General features: G+C 50.0%; 1 protein-coding gene across 3 annotated transcripts; it reads left to right on the top strand.

Annotated features, from left to right (window-relative positions):
* Nucleotides 1–292: 292 nt before the first annotated feature.
* Nucleotides 293–17591, top strand: LOC122370204 (angiotensin-converting enzyme-like). 3 transcript variants are annotated; one of them, XR_006254539.1, is made up of 13 exons: nt 293–716; nt 1486–1579; nt 4726–4869; nt 5501–5692; nt 8038–8135; nt 8564–8736; nt 12148–12272; nt 12557–12657; nt 12978–13219; nt 13402–13542; nt 13936–14102; nt 14419–15190; nt 17279–17591. XR_006254539.1 is itself a non-coding variant. In XM_043345605.1 (12 exons), exons 1-12 carry the CDS (start codon nt 471–473, stop codon nt 14586–14588), a joined length of 1893 nt encoding a protein of 630 aa, XP_043201540.1. In that variant the 5' UTR covers nt 296–470; the 3' UTR covers nt 14589–15213. The 3 variants fall into 3 exon arrangements, 1 of the variants encoding a protein (XP_043201540.1); XR_006254538.1 differs by lacking the exon at nt 12148–12272 and adding an exon at nt 11984–12108 and having other exon boundaries at nt 296–716; XM_043345605.1 differs by lacking the exons at nt 12148–12272; nt 17279–17591 and adding an exon at nt 11984–12108 and having other exon boundaries at nt 296–716; nt 14419–15213.
* The last annotated feature ends 1809 nt before the right edge of the window (nt 17592–19400 follow it).

Raw genomic sequence — 19400 nt, 5'->3', positions numbered from 1 at the left:
GAAATGAAAGTGGCCGCGCGCGCGCGACCGGCTGCCTCCGGAGAGGGCGAGAGGGCGGCACGGTGGGGAGAGAGGGCGGGAGAGGCGCCGAGGGAGGGGCGCCAGCGAGAGTGATCTGGTCGGGGACGGTCACGGCCGCTGTCCGTTCACCGTTACACATGACGTCACTCAGCTGCCGGCCGGTGACGTCATCTGAGGGCCGAGCCAGGGGCCGGCAGGGAAGGTGACGGTCGGGTCAGAGGTGGACACCATCGGCAAATAAATACCCGTTTGTCCCCGAGCTTTTCTTGTCTCTATATTGCAACTAACTACTAAATTTAGTCGATCAGTTGCCCGAACTGGAGCATACGAAGGGCTTCACTTAGGTTATATTGTCAATTGTCTCAGATTGCTACACTTTTGCCTGCACCATCGTATTTGTATTCCCTTAAACATTATTGACGATGCAATGCCTTCCAAACTGCTGACCAATGAAACAATGTTGCATGTTGTTGCACCGTGCACTTCACACCTCGCAGTGTTGTCCACATAACGCAGGATACGTTCTTGTTCCGCAGTTGGCGTCCCGGCTCGAGTACGCCCGGTTCGAGAAGGATCGCTGGAAGCAGGTGACCCAAGTCGACTGGAAATCCATCAAGGATGAGAATGTCAAGCGCCAGTTCAAGGTGCTCTCCAAGCTGGGCACGGCTGCCCTGCCAGAGGACAGGTTGGAGAAGGTGAGCTGCTGCTTTATGTTCTTTTATTTGTAGCGGAGGCAATGTTAAATAATAGGACAAGACAATATTAAATAATTACGACCATAGCGCGTCTGCGTCACATGGCTTCTGAACATTTAGGTACCTAGCCAGCTTGCTTTGCTCGCCATTTATTGGCGTCTTTCAGCAATATCCGCACTACCTTTCCTGGTGTTTCGGCGCCACACCTCCGAACCGCACACAATTTGTGGCGGACCATCCGCAGAGTTATGTAGCGTCGCGAACAGTCGTGACCGGTCGGCGATGGTTATCACGCGCCTCTGCCGCCCGGCACGTAGGAGAGCCGTCGGCCAGTCTGCGCCTCACTGCATACAATGCGCCTCAGTGGCATCCCTCAGTCAATATGCTCTAGCTGGTCTGCGTGGTATAGGCTCGACACTGCCTGGCATGACCGTGTAAATTCAATGGCGTGGAATATGTCAGCCTGCTGAGGATTGACTTATATTGAAAGTGATTATTTATTTCACTTAATTTCAACTGTTTAATTCTTAAATAAATCTGATTTGGAACATGTGGCGAACATTATGTTACGATACTATTTTTCTGTTTATATCAGCATCATCATCATCAACCAGTTTATAATTCATAACATCGCTATGCATTTAAGGGATATAGGCCTCAAATTCATAATTTATTCTCTCGGTACGTGCCTCATGTTTTAGCGTTGGATCCGCCTCCTGTATCGCGCTGACGTGTGACTGTTTCTCCACCTTTTTCGTTTTTTCCGCAGTACGACCAGTTGCAGAGTGGCATGGAGCGGACGTACAGCACGGCCAGGGTGTGCAACCTGAACGGCACCAGCTGCGACCTCAGCCTCGAGCCCGGTACGGCACACTCTGACGGGTGTGACAGTGGCACGTTTTGGGATACGACTCAGGGTTTTCAATGTCACTCGCAGGGGCGCCGCCACGGATTTTTGACTGGGGGGGACGGACTGACCGACTGAAAACCCAAAAGTAGACATTCTTACCGTGGCTTTTTCGGTCGGATGCATTCAACGTTTAAAGCAAATATGCCACTTTTAACATAGGGTTTTGAACTGAAGTAACAGTTTTGTAGCTTGAGCTGAGACGAGAACAAATCAGGAGCTTTTATGGCTCAACGATCACCCTAGCTAGCCAAATATATCGGTATCGATTTTAGGTTTGAAGACTGAAGTCATTCCCATAGATTACACCTTGTCATTCTCTTACCGAGGAATCCATTCCCTTACGGAAAAATGCTAGCCAATCAGCATTCAGCTGGTTTGAATTACATACTATGCTTGGTCAACGCGTAATTAGCATCCGCTGCAATATACCTAGGTAAGTAGCCTCTACGAAAGATGGAAAATAGTGATGTAAAAATAAATATAAAATCCTTTTGCAAATATTCATTATTTCCTGACCATTTTAAGTTTAAAAACTCATAAAACTGTGGCAAAACAACTGGTTTGAGGAAAGTAGTTTAGGTACATAGGTGTCGATTTCTACCGAGTTGGGGGTGCCCGGGCGCAGCAAATCCGCCGCCGCCCTAGCGGTGACCTTGACCCGCGCGGTCTGTTGAGGCTCCAAAGCCAATTGCTGGCCGAGCCGGCGGGAAATTTGGAGAGCTCGGGCACCCCCGACTTGGCGGAAATGGACACCCATGTTTAGGTATTTCCTTAAAGTAATGGCTATAGACCGCATTCCCACCGAGTACCTACCTACATATATACACATCTGAGGCCTCTTGCACCAAACTACCTAGCTAGGTAAAATCGAAAAACCGGTTTCAGAATAAGCTAATCTAACGGTGGTATATTTGTTCGCAATAGCCCAATACATACTCCTACATGTGCTTGCTAAATTTTGCACGCAAATTGTTACAATTGAGGCTTGGACTGGGTATACGTTGCAAAATAATCCAAGCATTGGTGCAAGAGGATTTTGGTGCAAGAGGCCTCGGATGTCCGATTCAGTTTGACACGGCAAAGCCTTGTGTTCTACCACGGTATAATTGCTGATGTATGCCACTAATATGATCGATAATGCATAGGTATTGCATATCCGCGTGGGGGAGGGGGCGTTGTATAGTCACAAATCTCTCTTTTTGGTTTGTGCACGAATGGGCGCGAAGCGCCGCGAAAATTGGCAAAAAACATTAGGCAAAACTGCTCCAAAATACGAATTTTGCAGCCCGTGTAACAAGCTTGATACCAGAAAACCTTAGGTCAGGAAAACCAAGTCAAGTAGTCAAGTCGCCTCAAAGTTTTGTGGTCCTGTCAACCGTATAGCTTATTTCTTAGAAGCTGGAAATTTAGTGTAGCGTGACTGCAGAAGTGTGCGGTCGGAGCCGGAATCAGTCGGAGTTGACTGTTTTGGCCAGTTTTGGCCAGAGTCGGAACTCGGAGTTGAAGTCTTCGAAAATGTTCGGATTTTGACTTCGAGGTCGGATTGGTGTAAAGTCATGTTCTTGGCTGGTTAGACGAAATATATTAGGCCCGTGTTCGGCCAGTCGTGTTATACGACACACGTTGATCACGATATCAAAAATCGGCAGTTCTGCGATGACATGGGTCGGATAAGTGCTGGAGATTTTGTTGGCCGAGATGGCAGGGGTCAGACCAATGCATGTAGGCCCACACCCCATATACTGAGTATCTAAACCTCCTGGACCCTCTCAGGTTCGGCACCGGCCGTTCCATTTCTTCCATCTTCAGGACAGTCAAATCCTTCTCCACGCCGCAACCCCCTGTTCCGGGCTGGACGGGCAACTCTATCCCATGCGGGAATGGCTCCACTGGAGCTATAGTCCTTTGCCGGGTGCAGTGAGTGCCAGTGGGCTGGGCTGCCTGTTCAATTGGTTGGGTTCATCCCAAGTGGCTCACTGGGGTGGCTGCCCTGACTAATGTCTCCCACTAATTCTTTCATACTTGCGGCTCTGAAACCTGCTCTGAAATGGTCTCATTGGACCGAAGGGCCTAATCAAATTTCGAGTAGGATAACAACCAGTAAAACGCCTTTGGGGCGACCAACGGAGCGAACGAGAGGGTGGGGTGGGCCTTGCACGTGCGAAATTGCGAGGGGATACCTCCAACTAACTTGTGCACTGCACCCTTCTAACCGGTCCCTAACGATGTGCCAAATTTGAGCGCAATCGGCCTAGCCGTTCTCGAGATCTGGAAGCGGCACCCTGCACGTGCGCACGTGCAAAATGGGTCCCAACTGACTTTTGCACGGCACCCTACTAACCGGTCCCTAACATGTATCAGATTTCAGCACAATCGGTTCAGCCGTTCTCGAGATCTGGAATCGACCCCTGCATGTGCGCACGTGCAGCAGCACCCCAACTGTGGCACATGGATATGCATTGCCTAGTGGGTATACCTACCTACATGCCAACTTTCAGCGCAATCAGCCCAGTAGTTGCCAAGATATTGAAATTGTTACAAACTAACTGACACTTCTTCGTTTTTCACGTGGCACGTGCATATGGGGTCACTCACATGCATCGGGAACAGTCCGATACTCGTTAGAAGGAACGAATCTAGTGCTACCTTACAAAAATTACCGCATGTAAATCGGTCAAGTGGTTGCTGAGATATAAGCCTAGCAAAAGCGTGACCACGGCATACTCAGAAATTTCCGCTAACCTACGAAAGACTACGCTCGCTTCGCTCGCTCCGTAATGAGTTTGGGGGGGACGTCCCCCTTCCATTCTGAGAGTGGGGGGGACGCGTCCCCCCCGTCCCCCCCGGTGGCGGCGCCCATACTCACTCGTTCGTACTATCTGCAATGTTTCTCGCAGAGAAACAAGCAGCTGAGAGTCAGCTGCGATATCCCTTACATCGTGCCACTCATCTGCTTATCTCACATCCCCTGGGCGCTAATCTGACACCCTCTCTGAATCTGCTTTGTCTGTCAACACTCCCTGGGTCTGTCTAACACCCCCTGGGTAATCGTCTGACACCCCTGGGTCTGTCTGACCGCTCCCTCCCGCCGCTGGTCAGATCTGTCGGAGATCATGGCCAACAGCCGCGACCCCGAGGAGCTCGAGCACGTCTGGCTCGCCTGGAGAGAAAACACCGGCAAGAAGATGCGCAACTCGTACAAGGAGTTTGTGGAACTCATCAACGAGGCGGCTGAGCTAAACGGTGAGTGGATGGGCGCATAGACATCGATGTATAACCTGAGTGATACCTACGGACCGCGCAGAGATCCATTAATGGATGCACTGACAGCGCAGCAATGTTGTCCGACTCTGCCCACTGTTATCAGCGTTAGGGATCACGTTATATTTCTTATTTCATGATATATTGGTAGAACTGTCACTTTATATATGGGGCGTAAGGGGAAAGTACGTACAATGTGACATAAATGTAAAAAATGCAACGTATTTCTCACATTTGAGCACCAGAAATTTGATCGTTATCGGGTGATGAAAGCGGTGCTCGTGTGTAACTACGCACTGGATCGGCGGTATCTGCCAGCGAGACAGGGACCATTAGTCACTATGCTGCCCACGGCTGATGGCACCGTGTTCGATACCATTACCGGCCACTGATGTTATTACCTGTATACACCATCGCTTTCCAGTCGCCCCGATGTCCCCTGAGTCTCTGCCATTCCCTGGCACGGTATACCGTACCGCAGGCTGAGACGGCGCTGTATCACAATATCATACCTACCCATTGTCGAATGTCGGGTCCTGACCGTGTGTCGTGCCCTGACTATGTGTTCCGTGCCCGCTGCCGTTATACCCTGACCGGGACCCACGCGCCGCAGGTTTCTCGGACGGCACCGAACTGTGGCTGGACGTGTACGACACCGCCGACTTTCAGTCGCAGATCGCGCGCCTCTGGGACCAGCTGACGCCCCTGTACGAGCAGCTGCACGCGTATGTGCGCGGCCGGCTGCGCCAGCACTACGGCGAGGAGGTGGTCAGCAGGGACGGCCCCATCCCGGCGCACCTGCTCGGTGAGACGGGACACGGGATAGGGTGGCACACTGGTCATTAGACTTGGCATTATGAGGCATCACTTATGTATAAGATCCTCTAAACTTGGTAAAAACTTGGTATTTCGATCAATTTTAGGTGGTTTGGTTTCCGGTAATTTGCCATTATTTAAGTTGGTATTTGGTTTGGTATCGGTTTCAAATTTTTTCTCTACTTGACATCATTACTGGTTAGGATGAGACACGGGACATAGTAGGCCACGGGATACGGTGGGACACGGGAACTAGAAGACTGTTTGTGGGACACTGATTCAATATGTGGGACACGGGACATGGCTGCAACTGGTGCTGAAGTTAATACTGAATCGCAATATCAGCAACGTTTCCTCCGTTGTCAGCAAACAGAAGAGGCAGCTCAGTGCTTTCATACTTCCTCGGTCACTTCTACAGGCGTATGTATCCCGAGGAATGTGCTTAAACAACTTGAAAATGTAATTATATCACGCCATAGACTGTGACATATGTTGTCTGCCAGCACGCGATTTTCGTTGTGCCTCTGGTATGCTGGGTCCTAAGTTATTCAGCATCCAGAGATGATTAACACACTCTAAAAACAAAAGTACACGGCCCTAAGAAGTACAAACGAGCAAACACAATTTAGCATTGGGATGGTAATCATTCTTGCAAGCTAGAAATTCATGACCGATTTTCTCACTACCATTGCTGATGGTCCGACCCTTCATATTGATGTTTGCGAATTGCGGTCTTTGCGTTTTTTTTTCGTTCACGGAGGATTAATTCCCACCATATCTGTCCTTCCAGTTCCTACGGTACGTTACACCATCTGAACAAACCACAACTCTACATTGCTGAATTACTGACTTGCCGCTGCATTATATACGCGACTGAATATTGAGCGATTCCTTTACATAGTAGCGCAGTCTGAGTGTTTGAACTGGTCTCGTTTGTCGCCGAGGCGGCTTTGTGGTCCATTGTCGACTGCCCAGGAGTGGCTGTGACCGGTAGCAGGCCCTCTGTTCCATATTTGGTCACTGCACGGGCCTGTCACGGGTACAGGACGCCGTCCCGTGTTTGGCCAGTGCGGGCCTCTCACGGGGACAGAGCGCACTCAGCGGCCGCCCAGCTGTTTGTCGCCCCTGCGCTCATTATCGTTCCATCGTCCCCATCGTCCGAGTAGCCCAAACCACCTGTGGCCAGACCATCACACCCGAACACACCGCACCACCGTGTGGGGATCTGGTGATAACGGCCGGCCGACCAGCTGATTTTCTGGCGTTTCCAAACACAGATGCATCGGAGGATCCCCGATATTCGGTCCTTCACGTATTGATAATTGTCTGTTCTACTCCAAATTAAACGTTATTTCAGGGCGTATTTCATGTCTGTGGCCGCGTAGACGTTCGGTTTGAATTTCAGCTTAGGAAGCGTGCAGAGGTCTCGCGGCTGCGGCTGTCTGCAGCTAGTAGGTGTGTACTTGTTATGCGGCGCAGCATATCTTCAGGCGCGCAATACAGAGCCATCTAGTGACAGCAATTCCAACTACACGGCTGCGTCGTCACCGCTAGGTCGTCCGACCGGCCCGACCTATTTCTTACTCGCACGTGTCATGCGGCGCAGCATACCTTCAGGCGCGCAATACAGAACCATCTAGTGACAGCAACTCTTTACCTGCATATCAAGTACATCAAGTATACGTCAAGTACATCAAGTACATCAAGTACAACTCCAACTACGCGGCTGTGCCGTCACCATTGACCTATAATAAGACCTATTATTTCTTGCCTTACCCGTAAGACGCTGGTTGTATCAGTCACCACCGCGACTAAGAAGATGCTGTCGGAGAAATACTTATTATAGGTCAATGGCCGTCACCGCTCACCGCTACGGCGTCCGACCCATTTCTTACTCGCACGTGTCATGCGGTGCAGCATACCTTCAGGCGAACGATGGCAGAGCCATCTATTGGCAGCAATCGAAACTACATGGCAAATTCCACTATAAGTGGAATTTGCCTTGCCATTGCCCTGGTCTAAGCAATGGCGATTTGTCAGTAGAAATGCCTAAAAGTTGAGACATCTACCGGCTTACAATAATAAAGATTCAAAAAAGAGAAGCGAAAGACAAGCTATCATATCTCCATGTGCAAATACCGTACCTGAATCCGAATGCCTGAATGTATCCTTATGTTAGATAAGGCTATTTGTAGTGCGTCAGCCACACATAAGGAAGCCGCGGGGCAACGTTTTCATGAGCTGCATTTTTTCGAGGACCAATATCTATACCAGCGTCGGCTCCACGCCACCCGACCGACCCCAGGGCTGACGCCACGACATCTGCCGTTTCAGGGAACATGTGGTCTCAGTCCTGGGGCAATCTGCTCGATATCTGCAAACCGTACCCAGAGAAGGCCAGCGTTGACGTAACACCGCAGATGAAAGCGCAGGTAAGTCGGTGACTGAGGAAGCCCGCAGCTATTGACGCAGCTGTTATGTCACCAGCAAATTCAATATGTAGAAAGTCATTCACCCGGAGCGATGTCTGCGCTGTTGTGTTTGAAGTGCTTTTCTGACTACTGAGTTTGAGTTCGGGAAATAAATTCTCGGCACCAAAGCGGTGCTTAAATATTTCAATGTGTAACTGCTTTGAAAGGACAACTGAATTCTTGAGAGTGATCCGTGAGGAATACTCCTCACATAAATCGCTCCAATTAGGTATAATAAATATATTACGGATGCACTCATTGAGTGCTAGTCTTTGACAACCCTAGAGCGACGTATGTACACAAAGCTAGTTATTGATTCAATGGTTGTAGCTAACGAGACAGAGCGCCTGTTGCGGAAGGGACGGTGAGCTGGTTTTCCTCTCTCGCAGGGCTACACGCCGCTGAAGATGTTCCAGATGTCAGACGAGTTTTTCACCTCGCTCGGTCTGATCCCGATGACGCCCGAGTTCTGGAACAGATCCATCCTGGAGAAGCCCGACGACGGCCGCGAGCTGGTCTGCCACGCGTCCGCCTGGGACTTCTACGACGGAAAGGATGTCCGGTAGGTGACCGCTGGAGGCCGGTGTCGCACGTCCGCGTTCAGTCCTTGACTTCACTTAGAGCTTCACCGTCTGGTGAGAAGCTGCTGACGCCTGTTGAAGCTGAATTAACTTTCCCTTCTTTAGCTACTTGATTAGAACGGCTCGAATAAACGTCACCCAAAATAAATCCACTTATCATTGGTGTTACGTATGTTTTTCAGAAACCCAATGCTCAATAGCATATCTTGTGTATGTTTATTTCGTGAGTCAATTAAATGGTTGCCTATGTACGATCGTAAAAGGTTAGACCGACCACGATCACCAAGAAAATGTCACCCACGTCATTATACTGACTAGTGACTACTGCTACAGGGTGTCCCAGAAGTCTTGAAGCTTTTTTATTTTTATCGTGTGACCTTGTTATGCCACCGATTAAGTCAAATGATGCCTTAAACGAAAGAGAATTAACCGAAGTTTTGTATTTTCATGCTTAGAGTACCACTTTAGTCAGGTGGCCCCCGTTGTGACTGTGAGTCGCACAAGAACGAGCGCGAGAGATCACGTTCTTCGCTGCCGCCAAGATCTCCCGATTTGCGAAACACCGGTGTCGCCATGCCCGTTGCTTGTCAGCTTCAGAGCCTTATTCCCGGAAGCGAGCCAGGAAACAGCGTATTGCATCCCCGAGAAAATATCAGCAACATATTGATTTACTGATCAGAAAGTCTTCTGAGATGTTTTCACGCATCCACTACGAAAATAAGGCTCAGCTGCTTGAGCGCGCTAAGCAACAGCCCATTTTAATCCTTTGATTTGTCGCATTATTATTATGAGGCTAAGACAAATATCAGCCTGCCAAAAATAACATTTGCGACATATATTTGCGACAGGTTGATATTTGTCTTCGCCCCATAATAATGCGACGAATCAAAGGATTAAAGGGACCCTCCCACCTTCAAAAAAGTTTATGAATTGGCATGAAAGTGATGTCGCTCGGTTCAGAAAGAGCGAAAACGAATATCTACCAAATTTCCCCGAAGAATATTCACCGGTTCTCAAGATATTAGACTTTTACATTTGTTTACTTTTTGGGATCTCCGCTGTTCCTAGCGACTTTATTTGGAAGCAATAGTTTGGCAGCTGAAAGTGCGGCACTTGTTGCGCGCAAAGCAGCATATACCACCGCGTGCTACAAAACGTTTTAGTCAAACATTTAACCCTCGCCGGACCTATTGGTTTTCTACATACGCGCCGGCCGAGGGGGGGGGGGGCGGGTACGACCCCCCCCCCTCGCCGTTTCGCCCCTGGTGGAGCTAGCGCGTCGCGGAAAAAACGAGCGTGTGCGCCGTTACGAGACGCAGAGATTGGTACCCGATTTTAAGGTCCTAGGTCAACCGGTGACCTCTGAGGTCAGGTCAAGTGCCCCAAGGTACGGTTCAGTTTTTGGTGAATAACTTCGCCAAAAACGGCCGCAGAGCGCCGATTTTGGCAGCATCGTGTTTGCCTCGCTCAGGCGCGTCGAATGATATACTTTTTGTCCGGGTCAGGTCAACTTGGGGTGTTGACCTCAGGTCAAGGTCAGGTCAGCACCCCCAGGTCACGAAGTTGGTCGAAAGAGGTCATGTCGCATATCATTCGATTCGGCAGGCCTTCCTGAGTCCATTGGTGCCTTCCCCGACTCGCTAGCTCAATTTGATCAAGAGTTATTGACGAAAAACTAATTTGACCTTGATGACGTCATAAATGACGTCACGCAAGGTCAACATTGCAAAAGTGACGCATTTAACCTTGCAAGGAGTGCATCAAATCACGATTCTGTGTGCTTGAGATAGTTGGAGATCGTTCCCGGCGCCAGAATAGCAGTTTTCATTTTTCCCCATTGACTTATAATGGTGAGGTCACGAAAATGACCTGACCTCATATGACCTTTAGGAAAAATCCGAGATATACAAGTTGTGGGACTCATAATGGATACTAGATCCTGCAAGTTTCATTTCCCTGTGACATCTCCTCTGGCAGTGAGGGCGTTGCGAAGTTGCGACATCTGAAGACCGTGCAGAGGTTCACTTATGACGTCATAGGTCAGTGACCTGACCTGACCCAAAAATGCGGTTGGTGTCAAAAGATGCGGCTTGGATCAAAGGTCAGGTATGCCAAGTTTCAGCTCTCTATCGCCAGCGTGTTCGGAGCTATCGCGAAAAAACCCTATGGGGGGGGCGGCACCCGCCCCCCCCCCCTCGGCCGGCGAGGGTTAAAAATCGTTAGATATCTGCGCTGACGTCACACATTCAGAGGGGTATTCTTATGCATTAGCCCCTCTGAATCAAAATGCTGCAATTTTGAAATTCAATATTTCCGATTGAAGGCATTTCTCGATGTTGTGAGTGCCGAAACCGGTAATTGTGAGCCAGGGACCCCATTTTGGCTATCTCAACTCAAATCTAATGTTAAGGTGGGAGGGTCCCTTTAAAATGGGCTGTTGCTGAGCGCGCTCAAGCAGCTGAGCCTTATTTTCGTAATGGATGCGTGAAAACATCACAGAAGACTTCCTGATCAGTAAATCATTATGTTGCAAATGTTTTCTTGGGGTCTGGGGTCAATACGCTGTTTCCTGGCTCGCTTCAGGGAATCGGGCTCTGAAGCTGACAAGAAACGGGCATGGCGACACCGGTGTTTCGCAAATCGGGAGATCTTGGCGGCAGCGAAGAACGTGATCTCTCGCGCTCGTTCTTGTGCGACTCACAACGGGGGCCACCTGACTAAAATGGTGCTCTAAGCATGAAAATACAAAATTTCAGTTCTTTCTCTTTCGTTTGAAGCATCATTTGCCCTAATCGGTGGCATAGCAAGGTCACACGACAAAAATAAAAAAGCTTCAAGACTTCTGGGACACCCTGTACATGATCTTACGTGTGCGTCATGCTCGTTAATTGGTGTCACATGTCATTAGGATGTTCGACAACCGATAACTAGCAATGGCTCCACCACACATCCATCGAATTAATGAGAAAAACAAGCTGATGCCATAGCTAAAACCATAATTGCTTGCATAAGTCAGTCATCAAATGTCACGCTTGAACGCACCAAGCAAGTGACGTTCGATACATTTGAAGAAATTCTCTAAAAAGTGGGAAGTTGGCAAACACAATTTAAGAAAGTTAAGGGACACACACTTCTTGAAAATCCGGGAACACCGGTGCCTTCTCCTACATGTACAGAGCTGACCCGTGGCTGATGCGAGCAGCAGTGGTGACGTCTCATCCATTGCAGGATAAAACAGTGCACGGTGGTCACTCTGGAGGACCTGATCACAGCCCACCACGAAATGGGGCACATTGAGTACTTCCTCCAGTACGCTGGACAACCTCAGGTCTTCAAAACAGGTGCCAACCCAGGTAACTAGCCCCGCCCGCTGGCGTTTGGTTCGTTGGCATGATAAAGCAGTGCACTGTCATTACGATGGAAGACTTTGTCACCGCCCACCACGAGATGGGCCATATCGAGTATTATCTGCAGTACGCTCGGCAGCCGCAGGTCTTCAAAACGGGCGCCAATCCAGGTAACAGCACCACGGGCTTGGTTTGGCACTAATCTTCGTCCACTGGTTTTGGATGTATGATTCACGTACTCATAACAGCTCTTCGTATGCATAGCTGCTTGGACGGTACACATTTGAGGCAAATTGTTCGTGCTTGACAGACTTTGGATGTTTTCTTTTTTCCATCAACTTAACGGATCCTGACAACCGCCGTAGTCCGAAGTCGGTAAGAGGGCCGACCATCCCGCGCCGCGCCGACCACGGGAGCCCCGCCGCCGTGCCCTCAGCTCTGTGACGTGCCGCAGGTTTCCATGAGGCCGTCGGAGACACGCTGGCCCTGTCAGTGGCCACGCCTAAACACCTGAAGAAGATCGGACTCCTGGAAGAGGTCATCAACGATCCCGAGGTCAGTGCCAAGCGCTGAAACCGACTTCCGATGTCAGTCGTAGGACGACCTTGAGTCCCGAGGACAGTGCGAAAGACGGCTCTCTGCCGACTGGCAACAATAGGTCGGACACGGGGTCGGCTCTACGGCAGCATTCACCGTAACGTGCAACTAAATAGATGGGCTGCTGCTCCGTCCATTCTTTTTTTTCCGTGTCCACCATTTGTAGCGCATTTCCATTGGTGTCTGATCTGCACATAAACCGCCGCACTCGGCGGACCCGTATGCCGCCCATCACTGCCGTCCGCCCACCGTTCTGTCACGGCGCCGTACCACCCCAGGTGGACATGAACTTCCTGATGTCGGTGGCGCTGGACAAGATCGCCTTCCTGCCGTTCGGCTACGTGATGGACAAGTGGCGGTGGGGCGTGTTCTCGGGCGACATCTCCGAGGACGACCTCAACTGCGAGTGGTGGAAGCTGCGACTGGGCCTGCAGGGCATCGAGCCGCCGCAGGTGCGCTCCGAGATGGACTTTGACCCGGGCGCCAAGTACCACATCCCCGGCAACGTGCCCTACATCAGGTGAGACAGCGAGAGAGAGAGGGAGGGAGTCGATCACCGTCTATCCCGGTCTTTAGTCATTGAATCCCCATAAACTGACAACCGTGTCGCAGTGTCACAGCTATCTGTCCGGCTCAGGTGAAAGTAAATGCTCTACCGTGATCCTTGGTCTAGCCAATGACCTGCTCGTCTGCTGGTTTCAGATACTTCGTGTCGTTCATCATCCAGTTCCAGTTCCACAAGGCACTGTGTATCACGGCCAACCAGTACGACCCCAACGACCGGGCGCGGCCGCTGCACCAGTGTGACATCTACAACAACAAGGAGGCCGGCAAAAAACTGGCGTTAGTAATGACCTACCGGCACTTGGCGCTTGATTATCCATGTCCTGTCTAATATCGTATTCAGGTTCATTCGTGAACGTTTGCTTTGAAGGCCTAAACATGGCATACCTAAGCATGATGCTGAAAAATATTGGCTCAGAATTGTGACAGAATGGAGATGGCCTCGGGAAAACGTTTACTGTGACACCCCAATGTAGCCTTTCCGTGTACCTCGCATATTCAGTGGCCTTGACATCTTCTTCGCTAGACTATCGATCATACCTTTCAAAATCTGCGATACCTTCGTTATAGAACACACCCAGCCTCGACGGGCTAACCCGCGCGCCGGTTTCTGCCCGCGGCCAGCCTATCCCACCTTTACCAGCCGCCTGACCGCCCTCCGTCCGTCGCCAGTAAAATGCTGTCGATGGGCGCGTCGAAGCCGTGGCCGGACGCGATGGAGGCCATCACGGGACAGCGCGAGATGGACGCCACGGCGCTGCGCGACTACTTCCAGCCCCTGGAGGACTGGCTGAAGCGCGAGAACCAGGAGAACCAGGAGATCATCGGCTGGAAGACCGGTCAGTGCAGGCGGGAGCGGGAGGGCAGAGAGCTGACTAGTGATCGGTCCTTCGTCAGTCACAACATATTCACGCTGCAGTCTGCACCGAGACAAAGGCTTGGCGTGCTTTCAATAGTCTCAGTGCTTCTGTATTTAGGGCCTTGGGTGCTTCGATCTCTGTTGCGATCTGAAAGGTCCGTTTCCTGGGCATTGGGCCCTTCAAAAGTAACATGAGTTGGCTCGTCGTGTTTGCTCCAGGCCTCGTGCGATGGTTTTATGTGATCCTCTGTCCATCGTCAGGCGTGATTTCACCTGCGGCCGACCTTATCCCACAGATGAGCCGGTATGCACACGCGAGCCGCAGCCCATCAGCACCCGAGGCGGCGGCGACCACGAGGACGATGACGACGACGACGACGATGACGACGACAACGGGGTGTCGGCGGCCGCGCCGCTGTCGACGCTGTTGCTGCTGGCGGCGGCCGCGACGGCGCTGTTCCGCTGAGCGCGCGCGGCGCTCAGGGACGCGCCTTTGGACCTGCGGGATACGGGGGCGGCCTCCGACGGCCGGCCTGCCGTGGTCACGGTGATCCAGGAGTCCTGCGATGGTTCGTGAAACCAATAAACAGTCAGCAAGTACGATAAGGTCCGTCTGGTCAATGTGGTTGCCGTGATGTTCTGGCTCTTATATGTCATGACGTGCAATGATCTTGTGACTAAGTGGCTTCTGGGGACCGAACTGACGCCCACATTCCCCCCGGCTATCCGAAGACCTCGGATGGCCGATGAAGCCTACGAGCTGAAGCAGTGATGCCTTTTACAGACAGACACATATCTTTCAGTCCGTCCTATCATCAGCTGTGTCGCTGTGTTACTCAGAATGGTGAAGGTGTTCTTGTTTTGGGTACTTTTCGCGTTGTGAGAAACAAGACAAGCTCTTGGATGCTAGTATGTATTGTAGGATTCGTATTAGATGATAGTTTCGACCAACCATCAAAACTGCGACTGTCTAGATCCGATGGCGGATGGTTGAACTCGTTTTAGCACGATAAATCGGTGCACAGATGCGTCTATTGGCACACACAAGGGAGGTTTTGCCGCTGAACGGTTAACCCTCGCCCGCACATGGGGGGGGGGGGTGGTTGCCACCCCCCCCCCCAGGCAGTCTTTCTGCTCTGCACTCCATTTTTAAAGCTAGAAGGCTGATTTTTCGTATAGCTGCTCGTCTATCCTTTCTTGATGTCCACTGAAAATTTCAAGTTTCTGTGATTTTTGGTTTCGGAGATAGGGGAGAGTGGGGTAAGATGCCCAGGGTGGGAAAGACGCCCCACCCCCTCTAGCGGCGAAACAAAGAATCGAACCAGGAAATTAATGTTTTTAGCGTAAAGCGGAAGCCTGCCTTGTTGACTGCACAAAAATTTGCGAAGCTCAGTTGGGCAACGGCTGGCTGGTGATTGCATGTTTTTTATTTGCTGCTTTCAAAAAATATTTTGGTGTCAAAACATTGTAAATATCAAAGAAGGTAGATAATTTTTGCGTCCCTTGCTATAGTAGTGATACATTAACATGCGTGTACTGTGACCCAAACAGTTTGTTTCACGGTGTAGTTTTATGGCTAACAAATTGTACTGATTTAATGTTACTTCGGTACCTTGGGGTAAGATGCCCCCTGTCCTGATGGGGAAAGACGCCCCCCTAAATCCGTAGGCTGTCCTTCAAGCAGCCCTTCAAATCATTTATTACATACTTGTGATGAGAGACAAAAGCCGATCTGGGACTATTGAGAGTCCAGTACGGTCGGGTGCTCCCCATGCCGGTCTCTCGGCACACACAGCGACTTTTTGGGCGGCATCTGACTCTGAGAGCCCTCACGATGGCCTATGTGGGCCCCATTATTGGCTCCAGGGCCCCTCACGACATCCTTTGAGGGCTCCCACGTTGGCTCCACGGGCCGCGCTGGCATCTGAGGTCCCCACGATGGGCTCGAGGGCCCTCAAGCATCATGAAGACCTATAAGGGCCCCACAGTGGTCTCCGAACGCCACCACGGAGGCTTGTTTGGTCGCACTGGACTATGATGGCCCTAACGATGACCTCTGAAGCCCCTTACGACTACTTTTGAGGGCCCTTACGATGACGTTTGGTGTCTACTGCAGGCTCGAAGGGACTACTGATTCGTTCAGGCGATTCACGTGCCCATTTATGTCACTTATAGTGCAGGGGGCATCTTACCCAACGCCAGGGGGCGTCTTTCCCACCCTGTGGGGTAAGATGCCCCCTTTCACTTCTTCAGGAAAATGCTTAATAGCAAAAAAAGTTATCATATTTCAGGCACGAAAGTGTGATATTTTTGGAGAAAAATGATGTCGGCTTCCGTTGAAACTCCAAGTTTTTGCTTTCCGATCGTCATTTTCGAATAATATATGACATAGTAAAACCCTGGGCATCTTTCCCCACTCTCCCCTATGACCTTGTTTTTCAGGTCATGTCATGACCCAAATGGCCAATTCTCAACATCTTGCGTTTGCCATGGGCCTTGTGAGCTTTTGACACCCTGATTTCGGCCTTTTTTGCCAGTCTTACCTCCCACCTATCATGGAACATGTTGTTCGACGATGTACAGGGGTCAAGGTCAGGGTCAAGGTCAACCTAGGTCATCTAAGATAATTGCGTTTTAGGCAAGCTGAATTTACTTTTTGTGAAGTTTTTTGACTGCATTTTTGGTAAAAGCTTCTCAGATCATGATTTCATGTGATATGGACCCAAAAACAATCGGTGCACACATCAGTATACACACAGACACACACAGACATACAAACACATATAATTGACCTTGACCTAACTTGACCTGAAATGACCTCAGCAGCAAAATTCTGGTCGGATAGTGTGACAAAGAGGTTCTAGCTGGCTTGGCACCAGAAAACAGCATCGTCATCGGTATTTGATAAGCAGCGCACTTGATATCCAACGGTGACCCAAAACAGCAACATTTTTTAGTTTGACCTGACCTGGAAGGTCAATGACTGACCTGAGAAGGTAAAACTGGGTATCATTGGATTCGTCTCTTCCCAAAGAATCTTTTTGGTCTTTACTGCTAAGCTCTATCTCCAACAGGAACGAAATGGCGCGGGGGGTGGCAACCCCCCCCCCCCCCCATGTGCGTTCTAGGATGGGAAAATGGCATGTGCGGGCGAGGGTTAACATAAGATGGTACCTATAAGCACCCCAGCGGTACCCGTGTGTACCTACCCCAGCAGCATGGTGGACAGGATACAAGCTAACAAGATGTGTTAGATCATCGTGATCGTGTTTATATTTGCCAAGAGCCTGTAGGTGCGAAAAACAGCCTTATGTAACTAGACGAAATAGTGCCGATACTTTGTGCCATTTGCTTTGAATTGGAAATAAGGATGGACACAGGACAACTCCAGAGCTATGGCTTCTGCGTGAATGTACTGTATACATATGTACCATGGTTAGAATACAGGAATAAAATATATAAATATTGACACAGTTTCGCCTCCGAAGGTTGGCCTAAGAGGTCGAACAGGGTACCATAGTAATCCAGTCATAGTTTTCATAATTCACGACATACTAGCTCGCAGCCGAACGGGATCAATATCCGTTAGGCATGTTAATCAAAGTGGACTTTGTCTGAACATGATAGGCTCGCGGGATATCCACGACGATCCAATTGTTCCATGGAGCCGATACGAGGGCGGGGAAGCGGAGCTCCTGCACTTCCTTTGACTTGATCTTTGACTTCGCTCCTGGGTCACATAGCGAGAAACGGCGTTTCAAACAGTTTTAACCCTCACCGGCCGAAGGGGATAGAGCAGGTGCCGATTTTCAAGTTGGGGGGGGGGGAGCCTAAAATACCTGACATGATGCATATGAAACAGTGGCGTAGCTGGGGCTCTTAGGGGACACGTACCCCCCCCCCCCCCCATTGGGTTCAAGGGACCCTCAGGTCCGAGGGTCCCTGCGGCGCCATTTGACCGCTGAAGGTTAACGATGACCATATTTCGACTCAGAAGGGCCCCATGGGGTTCGTTAGAACACCTCATGGGCCCTAAATAGCCACACTAATGCGTGGTTCACACCGGATCCGTAATGATCGTTACGTTCCGTAATGAATACGGTGGCGATTAAAAAATATCTCGAAAGTGGAGGGCACAATGCAACGCGCATGCGTAGTTCGATTTTTTGACGCCGTAACGCCGTAGTGGTTACGGATTCGGTGTGCACCGGGAATTGCCATCTCTGAGCGTCACCGTTCGAAGCAAGTGCGCCAAAACTCTATTTTGTTTATAGGCAAGCGGAAAATAGACTAAAGCCAAGAGCTGTTTTTAATATTGGAGCGCCAGAATGTAGACTTGTTTTACTCTCTTCCTTTTAATTTGTTAATTTTGCTCTGACATAGCGATCTGCAATTGTATCGAGTCATATCATTGTTAATTAAACGCCGGTGGGCAGAACACTGGACGGAGATTCTTGCATTATTTATTGCATTACAAGCGGGCATGTCTATGCCCGTCAACGCTGAAGTTTATTTCTTACATTCCTTGCTATTCGTGGGTCAGTGGGTGATGGGAATACCAACGGACGCCAGAATCTGGATTGTATACCATTTGCTCGATTGGCTTGCCAAGAGTCAATGTGGATTCAAACGTCTGCCAATATCTACAAGTCCAAGTATCAAATTTAGCAAGTAGCAGGGACAATATGGCCGGTGATGTTTACTCAGAACTCCATGAAACTCAGAACTGAAAACTCCACATACAAGATGCAAAACACCCAACCCTCCTAACAGTGTTCTATTACCTTCTTCCTGGTGTTCATTTGGAAGCGCGAGTAATTTAAGCGGGGAAGGGACTAAATTAACTTTCCTCAAGTGCTCAGATATGTACTGTGCAATTACACCGCTAACGGTGTTAATATTTTTCTGTGTGCAAGAAATAGTAATTATTGGCAGGTTGATTCAAGCTAAGGTAAAAGGCCAAAGAGTCTGCACGTGTGCACGAGCAGACCGCTGCCCTAGTCAACATTTGGAAGCTTCACAACCGCTCGGCGATACCTTGGCTTAATCTACCAAAGATGCAATCCCAAGCAATTGGAACATGCCATTAAAAAGGGTAAGCACGCGCACGTGTGCAGACCAATACGCTCGCTGACCTGTGAGTGTGGAGTCTTCTAATATGCATGGTGTTATTCAGCATACTTAATATAAGCTCTACCGGCCCAGCCGATCTGCGGTTATAGAAAAAGGGTGCGCACGTGCGCACGTGCTAGCCTATACCCTCGCTGACCAGTACAAG

Source organism: Amphibalanus amphitrite, unplaced genomic scaffold (genome assembly GCF_019059575.1).
Source record: "Amphibalanus amphitrite isolate SeventyFive unplaced genomic scaffold, NRLGWU_Aamphi_draft 001108F_arrow, whole genome shotgun sequence".
NCBI lineage: Eukaryota > Metazoa > Arthropoda > Thecostraca > Balanomorpha > Balanidae > Amphibalanus > Amphibalanus amphitrite.
Note: the sequence above shows the minus strand (reverse complement) of the source record. Positions and strands in the feature narration are given on the sequence as shown.

Excerpts from the sequence above, each read along its gene's own strand:
- LOC122370204 (XM_043345605.1), top strand. The coding sequence starts at position 471 with ATGAAACAATGTTGCATGTTGTTGCACCGTGCACTTCACACCTCGCAG. Across the intron at positions 4,870-5,500 it reads CGAGGCGGCTGAGCTAAACG|GTTTCTCGGACGGCACCGAA; the intron begins GTGAGTGGATGG and ends CACGCGCCGCAG. Across the intron at positions 8,136-8,563 it reads CACCGCAGATGAAAGCGCAG|GGCTACACGCCGCTGAAGAT; the intron begins GTAAGTCGGTGA and ends CCTCTCTCGCAG.